The 15,053-nt window shown below is 35.7% G+C and overlaps 1 protein-coding gene across 1 annotated transcript in view; it reads right to left on the bottom strand.

The window, feature by feature from the left end:
- Nucleotides 1–3,447: 3,447 nt before the first annotated feature.
- MERTK (MER proto-oncogene, tyrosine kinase) overlaps nt 3,448–15,053 on the bottom strand; it is a 65,416-nt gene continuing 53,810 nt past the window's right edge. Inside the window, exons 16-19 of the mRNA XM_070948103.1 lie at nt 11,159–11,268; nt 8,088–8,247; nt 6,693–6,829; nt 3,448–4,085 (exon numbers count right to left, since the gene is read on the bottom strand). Coding sequence (XP_070804204.1) covers nt 3,584–4,085; nt 6,693–6,829; nt 8,088–8,247; nt 11,159–11,268 — 909 coding nt within the window. The 3' untranslated portion in view covers nt 3,448–3,583. The remainder of the gene's footprint in view (nt 4,086–6,692; nt 6,830–8,087; nt 8,248–11,158; nt 11,269–15,053) is intronic.

Genomic DNA, 15,053 nt, shown 5'->3' with positions numbered 1-15,053 from the left:
CCTGGGATTTTTTTTTTTCCCCCTTCTCCAGACGATTGTATAAAATAGCCCCTCATGACCGCTTTACTGGCATCTCAAACAGTCATTAAATTTGTCCCTTTACACAGGTTGTTATCCTAATATTCATTTAATTTCTACATGATTCTAAATAATGAACTCAGTAATAACAAACAGCCTGGCAAAATAGTTCACTACTATGCAGTTGTGGGACTTTTGTTATTTCAGCAGAATGGCTCAAAGGGAAAGTTGCTGATTCTTTTTTTTTTTTTTTAAAGCAAAGCAAAACTGGAAACAAGTCTACGCAAGCATGCTTAAGTGGTTGGTGATTTTTATTTAAGAGGAGCAGAATCCTTTCCAATCCCAAATCTACCTCTTTTGCAGAACCTATTTGCTCTAGAAGATGCTATAAAAGGGTTTGAGATTTATTTAAATGTTGACTTGCCCATTAATTTATTTTTTTTAATTTCTGTCTCTCAGCCTTATCTATTTCAAAAAGACATGGAAGGATAAAATAAGGACACATGAGAGACAGACATTCAGGCATGCAATGGCTTGGGAGACTGGAATGGGAGCGGACATCTGAAAACTAGGGCCCTCCTAATTCAACACTTTGAATTGTATGTAGATGCAGACCAGTAATTGGTAAAACTATAAAAGGAAAGTTGCATATGGTGAGGAATTGGCTCTAAGAAGCTGAGGAATGTACTACTGCAGAAGACAACTGAAGAAAAAAATAGATCCAAATGCACTTTGTGCAGAATGCAGTAAAGCAGTGCAGGCTATCAAGGGAAAAGGTGACAACTTCTGTTTGGCTTTCATGCCCCTTGATAAAAATAATAAATAGATAAAAATAATAAACTGTTCAGATTGATATTCAATCCTGAGCATTTTATTGCTGTAGTCTACAAGGTGGAATGTTTTTGCAGACTAGAAAAGATATCCCATCACCCCAAAAAAGTTCTTCCTGTGATTATCATAAAACATATTTATTTTTTATTCCCCCCCCAAAAAAAAAACCCCTAGGGATAATTTAATATAAAAATCAAAACATTTTGCTGTGTTGATGATTTGCTTCTGTTAAATAATAGCATTTCCCCAAAAGCAGATTCTAAATTTCAGATTAGGTCCAGTACTCTCTTATGCAATACAAGCAGTAGTAATTTATCCTTAACTCTAGCACCACCTACTGTGTAATTACTTTATCCCATGAAAACAGTAAGAAGAGAAACTATAGATATAGTCACAGTGTTCCATTTTTCTCTTTGCAGACTATGGAAAAAGTGTATCTCTGCCTCTAATTTCACAACCTATTTATTTTACAAATAAAAGCCAACCCATATTATTTATTTTAATAACTTAAAAGTACGGTAATACAAACTAAACTTAGAAAAAGAGAATGGAACAAAAGAATAAAAAATACAGGAAAAAAATACAAGAAAAAATTATATTAAGAAATTATTTTTTTTTTTTTATTATAACGTGATATTACAAGACATACATTTATATATATACTTTCTTAACAGCTACTTCATGATGATTCTCTTCTAATATTCACATTCTCCCCCTTTTCCCGTTATATTATTCCAGTTTCTTCTTGTCCCCTTCTCTTTTAATTAGTGTATTTCTTAACATTCATATTGATTTTATACTTTCTATACATTGACATATTCATTCTTTCCATTTTTAAATTTCACCCCTATTTTTTTTCTCCATTATTCCTATTCTCTAGCCACTTATACCATTTGTGCCAGATTATATAATATTCTGTATCCTCCTTTTCTTTAAGCTCTTTTGTTAATTTATCCATCTCGGCACATTCTAGGATTTTTTTTATCAACTCTTCTTCTGTTGGTATACTTACTTTTTTCTAATTTTGTGCGTATACTATACGGGCAGCTGTTATAATATGTAAAATCAAATATAAGTAACTGACAGTGTTGGTCTTCACTACATCCTCATGGTTGACTTGTATGGTGGAAGTGCTTGGGCTGCTCTCTATTGAGTTGTCTTCCTGTTGAGGCACAAGCCAAATTGGCTAAAACAGTTGTTCTATGTCTGCACATATTGCAAGGTCCAGGGGATGCAGGTTGTGGTTCTTTTGTGATAGCATTCATGATGAGAATGAACTGCAATGGTGGTAATGTTGAGCCTTGATGAATCCCAACTTTCACAGGAAAGCTGTCAGAAAGGCTGGTAGACCATCTCACATGACTTTATTTTAACCTTTACAATTTTTAGTTTAATTTTAACTGAGAAGATAAAAAGGGTTGCTCTGTTCTTGGTGTTAGGAATACAGGTAGTTCCATTCCAGGATGGTGCAAAATACTGAATTTTCTGCTAGAAGGGTATTTAGTAAAAAATCCAAAATAGAATAGGACAGTGTTTCTCAACCTTGGTAGCTTGAAGATGGGTGGACTTCAGCGCTGCTGGCTGGGGGATTCTGGGATTCTGGGAGTTGAAGTCCACCCATCTTCAAGCTTCCAAGGTTGAGAAACACTGGAATAGGATGTGAGCTCAGAAATATTTTTATAGTAAAATATGTTTCTTGCCTTTTCCAAGTAGCAGGAACAGACTGTCAAACTATATACCATACTTTTAAAAAATCTGCATTGTGTACAGATTTGTGGCAGCACCAATAGAGCAGATTTAATCCTCCCTCCGAACTGTTCTTTCAGTCTCTCCACCCCACCCACAATCAGAAAGCTCCTTTTTCTCAGATGACATCTAAGCCTTATTTGCTATGGGGATGCAAGAGAAGGCAGACTTGGCAGTTCTGGGAGTGGTTTTCAGGAGAAAATTGTGTGTGTGGTGTATGTATTGTGTAAGGTGCTGACAAAAGAGAAAGGGCATTTTTTCAATGAAGAAAACGATCAGAAATTGTGTGTATGTATCGTGTGTGTGTGTGTGTGTGTGTGTGTGTGTGTGTGTGTGTGTGTGTGTGTGTATAGGTCAGTATCTATCAATATTTACTGTAACATAGAAGTTGTGAAGGAGCCAGAAGATAATCTATTGACAAACCATCCATTAAGAGCTAGCACTTAGCTGCCAGCTGCCTGCAATTAGTGCAAGTTCGAATCTCACCAGGCTCAAGGTTGAGTCAGCCTTCCATCCTTTCGAGGTAGGTAAATTGAGGACCCAGAATGTGGGGGCAATAAGCCAATTTTGTATAGAACAACACCACCTGGGGGGGCAGAAAGCCCTAATAAGCAGGTATATACAAAAAAGTATGCAGCTATTGCTATAATGCATTGTAAGCCGCCCTGAGTCTACGAAGAAGGGCGGTATATAAATTGGACTAATAAATAAATAAATAAATAAATGAAAGAACCTGTTACAGGAAAGAGACCAAAAATATTAAAATTGTGTTCCAAATAAATAAAACAGACCATTACCACATTTGTTTATTAAAATATAATTTCTATAAAGATACAAATGTTTCTTCTAAAGTTATCTTCTATACAGATTGGAGAGGATGCTACACAGGAATGGCTTTCCGTGATGAGAACGTCCAATGGCTATCCAGAGCACTTCTAGCTCAGAAGGGTCTCTGAACTGCAGTTCATTAGAGAAGGCTAGTTTTTCTTCACAGCAGAATTTCAGACTCCTCCAAAGAGTCATCTGCAAAGAGCAGTTCATTAGCCAATGCACTTCCTACAGGGAGTGTGCTGGCTTGAGACCATTGCCTCCCATTCTGCAAGCGAATGGGCTGAAGCAATGACACATCTTCCTCCTCTGTTCTTATCAGACTGGCCCGGTGCTCTTCATTGACTCCATTTAAAATGTATCTATCCCGCGTTCCACTGCTTTCGTGGATATCCACAGTGACTACTGTAGGCTCCGGTCTCTGGGAACAAGCTTGTATGATTTCATTTGGATCAAGGACTGTGTCTATTTGGGGAAACTCATCATCTTCCATGAGCTCTTTTGCATCCTCTTCCTGCAAGTTTGTGTTAATATAAATTACACTGCTTGGTTCACTCAGAGCAGGTAAGCTTTCCAATATTTTCTCCAGGTGAAGCTTAAGTTCTGAGAAGGTCGGTCGATCCACAGGATCTGCCCTCCAACAGGAATACATGATTTCATACCTGAAATGATGAGAAATATGCCATGAAGAAGGAAGCTGGATAATTATTAAAGGAAGAGAAAGGCAGACACTCATTTGTGAATGTCAAATAAAAAGTTGGGTTGATTCTGTGTTAGGGTACCTGGAATGTTAGCAATAGAAAGGCGACAAAGTTAATCCTTTGAGGACCAGTAAACTACCTTTGCGAGTAATGTATTGCAATTGAATGGATAACATTAATCCATGTCAAATTGAACATGTCAATAGTGACAAACCTGGTTTATTTTGAATCATAGCTTCTTTGCCTAATTCTAAAAATATTAAATCAGTTCAGCATATCACAATGAGTTATATGTAAGACTGCCTTTAAAAATAATTTGTAAATTGTAAATATGGTTAACCCAAAATACAGCAGCTAGAAACCCATAGGGGCTGGGCACAACTGCTTTATTATCTATATTAGCTGTCAGTTTTTAGGCCCAATTGAAAACTGATATTCAAATGATTTGGGCATCTCTTCCCATATCAGCCTGTTAACCTTACAGTCATAAACCAGATATTATTCCCGAATGAGACGAAGTAGGCAACTATGGGAGGAAGAGTTTGACATCCCATTTGTTGAATGCTGTCGTTAGAAAGGCTGGCCTGAGAACATATATTATCTTGGTAATCTATTTCTTTATTTATTAAATTTATTTCCCACCCATCACACCACAGGCAACTCTATAATACCAGAGCAATGAAGGATTTTGGTTTGTCTTCAACCATATTTTGTGCTTTTAGATCTTCACCCTGATTTGTTTTTGTTGTGGATTTTTACAATTAGTGCCCTGAACTTGGTGGATGTGCAACACCAGATTTGTTTAAAGTATGTTGCAAAAAAAAAAAAAAATGCTACAGAGAGTCTAGTCAGTAATCTTGCAAGGAGACCAGCTTCTCAAAACTTTCCTTTAACATAGTGGCTGCAATTTTTAGTTGTTTTATTTTATCATAGAGCAATTGTCCATAGTCTACAGATATTGTCAAAAAATATTTATTATTATTTATTATTTATTGAATTTATATTGCTACCTATTTGCCCATGGCGACTCAAAGTGACTTACAAAATATAAAACCACATTTAAAATCAGTAAAACTAATAAAACTAATTTAAAAAATCAAATAAATTAATGTAGTAAAGTCAAACAAAATTTCTACGAGGGGAATGCCTCCCTCTGGGCCCAGCCAGATCTCAGTTATACAAGCCAGATCAGTCTTCTCTTCGAGGATCAAATCGGCAATAAAGCTAGCCTTATTGCAGGCTGATCTGACATTTAAAAGCAGCAGCCTAAGACCAGGGCCACCACACATCTGCTGACCAGGTAAATGAGGTGAGTGCAAGGGGGCAGAACACGAGACTGGTACTAAACACCGAGGTTGCGTTCTCCATGCCAGGGCCCCCCTTGCCTCCAATATCTCCTGTTACTCAACACTACTGAAATAGGTCGCCCTCCTCTGCCTTCCCTGAGAATCGTTCCATCCCCCATCTCCAACACTCTTCCTTAAAAAGGGGAAAACCTACTCCCACTGACAGTCAGGGGCAAGGTGAGCCTTATAGGCACTATAGCATTTGCTCTTAGCGCCCTCAAACTCACACCACCCCTTCCTCATTGCACAGAGGAATCACATCCAGCACCCCCTTATCCCCCAACACACTCAGAGTGCATCCACTCAATGCACAAACGGCACCCTGCCAGGTCGCTCTCACCCACCAAGCAGGGAGCCTCTCCTCCCCCCTAGCTCTCACCAGAGGGAGAGGGACCAACACACTTGCCTCTCACTCAACTTTCCCTTCCAGCCCCAGGATTTCCCAAGCAGCCCAGTTACAGAACATTTAGAGGATTGCAGATGCAAGATTGCAGAAGGTAGTCCAAAAAGAAGCCAAAAGGCCTATTATGCTGCACTGGAAATTTAGCAACTGCGTACTCCTACAATGTCTGATGAAGTTCACAGTTCCAAGTTCCCACTCGCCAGTTAACCTCAGGAAATCCCAATAACAGCCTGCGTTATTAACCACATGAGTAGGCCCAGCTGCCGACAAAGGCCAGTGAAGCTTGTCTCTTCAGTCAGCTCTGCCTTCATCAGATGACCCACACCATCAGTCAGAGCTTCAGCTGCTCTTGGGTTTAGCAACAGCCAGGGGAATCTAGGGGGAGACCAGGGAAACCTCACAATCATAAATCAGCCACCTCCTCTGTTCCATCTCTCCATCTCACCTTCCAACTGCCCCTTCCAGCTCTCAGCCTTTTCTGTTTCTTCACCTCTCTGTTTCTTCCACAAATTTCAGTCTCTCAATTATCTTATCAAGCTTGTCTCCCTCTTGTCTTTCGCTCTACACACTCCTCCATGTCCACATACCACTCTCTACATTCCAAAACTGTCTCCACACACCACTTCGGAGCACCATCTACAGGCACATGCAGCTGCTGTTGCCATCTTTTTTTTAAAAAAGCCTAAAAAATAGTGTATTAAAGCAAAGAAAAACCATCTCCAGATTACCAAGCTGTAAATATAACAACTGCCATAAGCAAGCCATGTATTCAATCGCTACAATTCTGCTTCATTATTATCACAATTACAAAATACTTACAAATCATCTAAACAGCCCTCTGGCTGCTTTAGTCTATGCCCATGAAGTAGGTAGTCATAGATTTCGTGGTTTTGCACTCCTGGGTATGGAGTCATTCCTCGAGTTGCTATCTCCCACATTGTAACACCAAACGCCCACTACAGGAAAAGAAAATGGAGGAGTAACTTACTTAAACAGCATTTTAAAATAACTTAATTTACTGATACCCATAATTGTCTATGGATGCTTTTTGGATCCCACCAAACATATTGAGATTGTTTTTTGCCCATTAAAAAGAACTATGCTGCCTTTTCTGATGCATTGTTGAAAATCATATTGGTGATATTGTATTCCCAGTAACTTCACCTGATTGCAAATTACATTTTTTTATTACATAAAAAGAGCAAATAGTAAATATTTAAACTGACCAAGATAGTTAATTTCCAGTTCTAATGTTTTAGGATTGTAATTTTAGCTAATAATTCTTTGACAAAAAGTACACTTTAATAGTATTGTATTAATGTTAATATGCAGAAACATACCAATTTAATTTCTGGATCTGAGACAAAGTTTTTCAGTTAATGAGGCTTGGAAATCGAGAACCACTGCTAGTTGGAACTGGCTGTACTTTGTTTAAAAAAATTAAACAATTTTTTAAAAATTACATTTAATTTCTTCTCACAGATATTAGACTATGTTTACCACATTTTAAAGGAGTCAATAGGAGTAATTTTGTATATGGCAGGCTTGTTCTTTAACCTAACTTTGCTGGTAACTTGCATCTAAAAAAGCATCACAGAAAAGGACAATTAATGGCTCTAGAACTTGTCTGACACATTAATAAATATTCTCTCACTCAGTAGAGGGAGCTGCACCCCTAGCTTTATTTGACAAATAAGCTTAAGGATAGGATGCCCAATTTTTCTGTACTGTAATTATGTCTCGTATTAACAGCTTGATACACTGATACTGTATTAACAAACAATTACTTTTATGACTATGCTTCAGTGCATCTTTTTTTAAAGGCACACTAGTATTAATTATTCAAAAATAAACTAGTTTGAGCTTTTTTAACTAATCCTTGTTAGAAAACTGAAGGAAGATTCAGAACAACAAATAAAATATTCTGTAAAATCTGAAGAAAGTGATGTACATTAGGGCATAGTTGTCTGCAGAAATAATTTTGAATAATTATGTGTTATTAAAATGAACAGGTCAAATATAAGTATCTTAGGAATAAGCCTTTTATTCTCGTACCAGCTGACTCGGTATAAATACTGTTGTATGAAAAACAGGGGCACAATTATATAGTATGTTTCCTATATTATAATAAGAATTCTGTCAATCCAAATTGATAATTTTTCCTCCTGGAACCAGACTTAACTGTTAAATTGGAACATCATCTCATTTACTTACCACATCACTTTTTGTTGTGTAGACTCGATCTGCAAGACTTTCTATAGCAATCCATTTAACAGGCATCTTTGCAATACGCCCTTGCCGGTAATAATCTCCACTATAAATTTTCTTGGATAAACCAAAGTCTGCTACACACACTGTCATGTCATCCCGCAACCTGTCCATTAATGTATGACAGTTAATATTGTAGGATATAAGGGAATTCAAAAATAAAATAGTAATGAAGGGAATAGTAATAATTGAATAGAAACTTGTTATTCTATTATACAATATATGTTATGCTGCTACAAAAGTACTTTCCATTTAAGCATTTATTTGTTAAGCATTTATAATACATGTACCACTGTAAAAACATATGTATGAAATCAATTGTATCCTTCCTGCATTAAGACTGAATTTTACAATGTAAATTAGATTTGTGGAACTCTTCTCCCATGTCTGTGATGCATATGCTTGGAGAAGGACATGTGGACATTATTCTGTTCTTTGGCATAGGAGAGGGGCCTGCAGAGGGTGCACAGAGACATTCCTTAAAACTGAGAGATGCTATATAGATGTGTAATGGACAGGTATGGAGAGGTATGGGAGGTGCTGAAGAGAAAGTAATCTGAGAAAACAGAGAGATAATGTATTCCTTTGAGGCATCTTGGATTAGCTGAAACCCCGGAGGGCCTGTCCAATAAGTCCAAAGGAGGAGGGAAATGGGCCACTGGGATAGGGAACTATAAAATGTAATGCTTTTGAAATTTTAGGTGTGGCTTTCTGGCTAAAACTCCTCTGTTGAAATTTGCTGGGATATACCCACCCTATTTTGCAAAATAGTTTTTATTATTTTCTTTTAATAAAGTCTCTGTTTTCATCGACCCATGCTTGTTGGTTGAATTCATTTCCAACAATATGAATTCAAATTACAAGAAAGAAGCTCCTCAAAGATGTAGCATTACTTCATACGTGTGTATACTTTGGGAAAGAGATGATATGAATCAAAATGACTTTCCTACATAGTCTCTCTCTGAAGAAGAACTAAGTGGTCAATGATGGCACACAATCAATCAAGATTCCAGCCCCTCCAAAATAAATCCAAGTTAAAGCTGTTTCTGATTCTGACACATATTAAGAATCAGACTAAGGATGATAAAGAATATATTACAACTTTGAAGCATTTTCCCCTTTTTCTTCAGGTAAAGAGCTCCTAGAGTAGCTTAAGGTCAATAAAAAACAAAATTTCTTCCACTGTCCCCTACCTCCTAGTTTATCATTGAAAGATAATAACAATAGGAGAAGGGACTGAGGTAAGCAGAATGTAAAATTATCTAGTTGCCCTTATAATTATCGGGGAATCTCAGAGAGTGGTTTTCCATCCCTTTTATACTTGTTTCAGATTTTGATATACATGTTATAAAATGCCAAAAAGAATGGCATTTAACAATACGATAAATTTAATTCTTTCCTCTCCTCCTGATAAAAATAGCAGTTTTCAGAATTGGGGTTTACTTTACCATCTACTATTTGCAAGTATGGAAAGTTCCTCAAATTAAAGAAGCAAATGATGTGTGTTTTTTTTTTTTTTTTTTTTTTTACAAAACTGCATGTAGCATATTGTTCAGTCCTTGCTCACTCTTATATTTAATTGTCACTGTTGTCCTCCATTTTCCATGGAGGTTATTATGAGAAAAAGCATAAACTGTGGAATGCACAACAGAGAAAATGGGAAGGCCTAAATCAGAACAGTTTAATCAACCGGCATCTAATGATCTTTGCTTCAGTTTCCAGAGCCCTACACATATGGCAGGAAGGACAGAAGCAGCATGGGGGAAAGGATGCTTAAATGGCCTTCCCTCTCTATTATTGCTTTATACAATCACAGAGCTAGTAGTAACCTTGTAGTCAATTGATCCATTCCCTTGATCAATGTATGGAACCAAGAGTACAGGATTCTGTTGTACTGAAAAATGTTATCTAAAGGCTATCTGAAAATCTCGAGAGAATTCACCACTCTTCTAAATAATTGTCAATATCTTTGTCTTAACAGTTATCTGTTATGTCTCCTTCTGTAATTTAAAATGTTTTAAATCAAACCCTGCCCTTTTGGGTAAGAAAACTACCTTTCGGTCTCCTCTCTGTCTCTCTCAAGTATCTGAAGGTTGTTATCATAACCTCTAGTGAGTCTTTTATCTACTATTCATTTCAGGCCCACTTCAGAGGCCTTGTTTTTCATATCTGCTGTCTTTCTCTGAATTTATTCCAAAACATTTCCTTCATAAGGTGCAATACTTGAATGGGTCAAAGAATAACTCATGCTTTTAAATGTAAAGCAGAACTAATGTCTCTGATGATAGGGAAACTATAGTTCTATTCTTTCACTGCTAGTTTATGTCTAATTTGAAATCAACTTTTTTTCTTTTTACAACCCTGTAATCCCTTTTATCGGGGTGGAGTCAAGATCTGAAATTCTTTTCACAAATATTACTGCTGTACCTTTTATGTACAAATGGCATCTAGTGTGTGTCTTTGATTCTTTCCCTTCAGTCTCTTCTCCAGTTATTTTCCAAGAGATTATATTCATTAATATTTATTTCCCAAGATTCAGAGAAGAAAGGTTGGGAAAATGGTACACTAAGATTAAAGCACCCCTTCCTTCATTACATCAGAATCCTTGTAATATACTTTCTATATGTTTCACAGTAACAAATGCTTAGAACTGTAACTGTGCATCTAGACCAGTATACAGCTAACATGCCATAGAGAAAGCTAGGCTCCAAAGTATTTTTTTTGCCTAATGCTGTAGTTTTATAAGGAATTCCTCTGTCATGAATAAAGTACACTCAGAGTTTGGAGTTTGAAGTATAAGAATCTCAACAGAATTACATTGTGTAATTACTCTATATTAAATTTTCAAACATTCAAAATGCAGTGAATAATCTGAAAACCACTTTTCCTTGATTTCTGATTAGTTATATTTCCTAGATTTTGATCCCCAAATATTGTTTTCCACTTTTAAGATTTAGAGTTTCTGACTAAAAATCAATCTGAATTCTGAGTAGAAAAGAAAACACTACAGAACTTACATGCAATTTCGGGCAGCCAGGTCCCTGTGGAGGAAATGTTTGCTACTGAGGTATTCCATTCCTAGAGCAATATGGATCATAAACTTCAATAAAATTTGCAGTGGAACATACTGGGAAAAGAATAAGATGCACATTTTTCTTAATATATGATACTGATTAATCATCATACTAAATAACAAATGAAAAACTGTAAGTCTAATACCCTTAGGATTTAAGACAAATAAACAGAGTTGGCTAGAAAGACAATTTATTTAATATACTACTACTAGAGTGAGTGGCAGTGTATCCATGTTGTTTTAATTTGGAATGCCAATACTTCTGAACAAAAGGCATTAATAAATGCATAACCCTTTCAGATAGATTGAGAAAGATTAGGCTAAAATGCCTAAAGGAATATCAAAGTGATTTCATGTGTAAATATGTTGCAATTATAGTAATTCATTGACTGATTTCACTGTGACCAAGATAGTCAAGATGGCAGGGAAAAGCAGGTAAAATCTTCTTTGAGTTGCTCTCTTTGCATGGTGACTACAAGGAAATATCTGTATCATTTTTCTTGTACTGGGTAAATTCCTGAAGACCTGGATATTCTTTGGTTATTGGGTCTGGAGGTTGGATGAGCTTGTCAATAGGACGCTATGCTTTTTAACACTTGAGTTACTATTTCATTGTTTTTGTTTGGTATTAATCCTACATGCAAAGCCCATATTTGTAGTTGTGAATTGGGTTGCCAGATAAATTGATATATTGATATGAGAGAGAGAGAGAGAGAACCAGGTTCTACCTACCCAAATTCCCAGCTAGGTGATGCTATTTAACTCAAGATGGCATATAGAAACAAAATAGAAAGAAAAACTCAGTGAAATATGATCAAGTCTAACTGATACAACAAAAATAAATAATTCATCAAAGCTTAAATGTTTTCTCATTGTTAGTGAAAGACATGAAGTAAAGATTTTCTGTCACAAGGGTGATCCACTTTGAAAGAAATATTACTAGCAATCTCCAGATTATTAGATAAACTTCATTATTATGCTTAAGATACATAATATTTCTTTTTAAAGTGAAGGTTCTTATTTATGCTAGGAATGAGACTCAATTCCGAATTCTGTAACTCTTGCTTTCCCTCTGAAATTACCTTATCAAACTTTAGTATTAATCCACTGGATTATTGCCATATGATGTTTTTATTTCTTAAACAAGCAGTAATCTGGATGTATTAAATGTTAGAGCAGACAGCAGGATGTATCTGACCTTGTGTTATCTTTAAAATTTTAAGCAGGATCATATTATTTTAGTACTTTGGACAACAGTCTATCAGAACATCTTTAGATAGGAAATTAAAGAAAAATATTAGAATGAAATGGCAAATTATATTTTGTTACCAAAATTATACATGCCTTATAGTTACAAGTAGTCAAAATTGTCTTAAGAAAATCTTCACTTAGAAACAATGCTCCTATTTTATTTTTTTAAAACGTTAAAATCAGAAAATTGAGGCCTAAGCTTTTCTCAAAAAGTTTCTTTGCCAGTGCCATATACCAAGGAAAAAATTGCGCATCACTGCTTTAGGGCAAAAATAACTATCTGCATTTTGATTAAGTAAAGTAAAATATATTTAGAGCAGTTCTAACATTTCTTGTATGATAAAAAAATCTATTTTTAAATCAGTTCATAAACGCTGTTTTGAAAGATGTAATGAACAAAGTTGAAGGAATGTTGTCAAGTTTTCACTCCTACACAGCAGCTTGCAAAAAAGCCACTCTTTGAGGAAACTCCAATTATGTATGAAAATCTCATTTTCCATTAATCTACTATTTAGGCAGGTTCACATGCTGAAGCCCTATAATGTGTGGTCCTATTTTACAATATCTTTGCCTCATTTTAACTCATTTTTAAAACAATTGCTTTTGTCATAAAGTATACAAAAAGCATTGCTTTCCCAACAATTAAAATCTTTGTGTACTCTCTCTAGGCAAGAACAATATCTACTCTATGCATGACAGTAGAAATTACCATAGGCTTTTCAATTACAGGAAATGGTAATTACGTGAAAACTGGCATAGAGTTCCTAACTGGATGACGATACTGTCAGGCTTTGGGGCGGGGGGGGGGGGAACGAATGCCAAGTTCCTTTTTGGCAAAAGGACTGTGGCATGTGCAGCATGATTCCAGTAAACACAACACAAATGTCAGGAAAACAACAGTGCCTTTTGCTTGAAACAAGGCAACCCTGTGTTCAAAATGCCAGGCAAAAAGATTTAAATCATAACTATATCTAGAGGCTAACACTCACTTCCTAGCCAAAATGATGGCGATTGTAGCTGGGAAGCTCCAGGCAATATATGATACATAAGGTTATGACTATTTTGAACCAGGACCAAACAATCATAATGGAATAATTATGGTCTGTTCTAGGTAGGTTTCCATTTCTGCTAAATTGGGACTGTATAATCTGGTGTCTTTCAGACTCCCATCAACTCTAGCAATAACTCTAGAAAAACAATTCTGAAAATATCTGGACAGAACCAAGTTATTTACTGAGGCATAATGAATCAACTTTACAATCTAAGCATGTATTTTGATCCAACATAATGATTATAAAATTTTTGGTAAAATGTTCATTTTGATGGTTGGAATTCTTCCGACCAGGGATATTTGTAGTTTCGCCCAATTCTCCAAGCTCTTTTGAATTCCTTGTAATAGTTTTGAATAATTATCTTCTTTTATGGAGGAGATTTTTGCTGTTAGCCAGATTCCAAGATATTTTACTTTTTTCACTACATGAATTTCCAATATCCTCTCTAATTCCTTATTTTGGCCTTGTGTAAGATTTTTTGTTATTATCTTTGTTTTATTTATTTTTAAACCAGCGACCTTTCCAAATTTCTCTACTTTCCTGAATTAATATTTCTCCTGTTTCAAGGGGGTCTTCTATTGTAAAAGCCATATTATCTGGGAATGCCTGTGTTTTTTGATTCTTCTTTTTTGATTTTTAACCCTTTTGTTTCCTGATTTTCCCTAATCTGTGTTAACAAAACTTCTAGCAAAAGAATAAATAGAAGAGGGGATAGTGGGCATCCTTGCCTAACCCCTTTATTTATGGTGACTTTATCTGTTAGATCTCAGTTTACCATTATTTTTGCTGTTTGATTTGAATATATCGCCTTGATCATTCTGATGAATTTTTCTCTGAATTTCATACTGGTTAATTGTATGGTTAGAAACTGCCAATTCAAATTATCAAAAGCCTTTTGTGAATCTACCAATACTAGTGCTTTTCCCTAGCTTCTTTTGATATGTTAGGCAGGTTCCTCTCTTGTAAGTACTTTTTAATATTTTCTTCTGAGATACTCTCTTGACTATATAAGGTTTGAAAGTAGTTATGAATAATATTTTTTCCTCTCTATCTTATGGTGTAAATTCCCTTGTTCATCCTGTAGGTGCTGTATCACCTTTTTGGTTTTTTCTTTCTTCAATTTATGAGCCAGCCATCTTCCCGGTTTATTCGCTGTTTCGAAATAATTTTGTTTTGTCATTTTTATATTACGAATCATTGCTTCTTGTTGTATTAAATTAATTTTATGTTTCGTTAAGTCTCTTTCTTCCTTAATTCTATCATTCTGTGGCTCTTTCTGCAGGACAGTTTCCAATTTTTTGAGTTTCTCCTGTAGTAGCATTTGTTGTTTTCTTTTCTCCTTATTTCTCCTTGCCACATAAACTATTGTTATTCCCCGCATGTATGCCTTGGTGGTGTCCCATAAGTTCTGTAATGTTGTTTGTTCCTTCCTGTTCTCCTTGAAGAAAATATTCAAATATTTTTGAAAATATATAAAGTTTCTCCTCTTTCTTTTATTTCCATTGTTAGCCTATCCATCTCCACACATTCTAGCAC

The sequence above is a fragment of the Pituophis catenifer genome, unplaced genomic scaffold (genome assembly GCF_029215685.1).
Source record: "Pituophis catenifer annectens isolate HBS135680 unplaced genomic scaffold, rPitCat1.0.hap2 SCAF_1, whole genome shotgun sequence".
Classification (NCBI taxonomy): Eukaryota; Metazoa; Chordata; class Lepidosauria; order Squamata; family Colubridae; genus Pituophis; species Pituophis catenifer.
The sequence above is the reverse complement of the archived record's forward strand: the minus strand, read 5'-3'. Positions and strand labels throughout refer to the sequence as shown.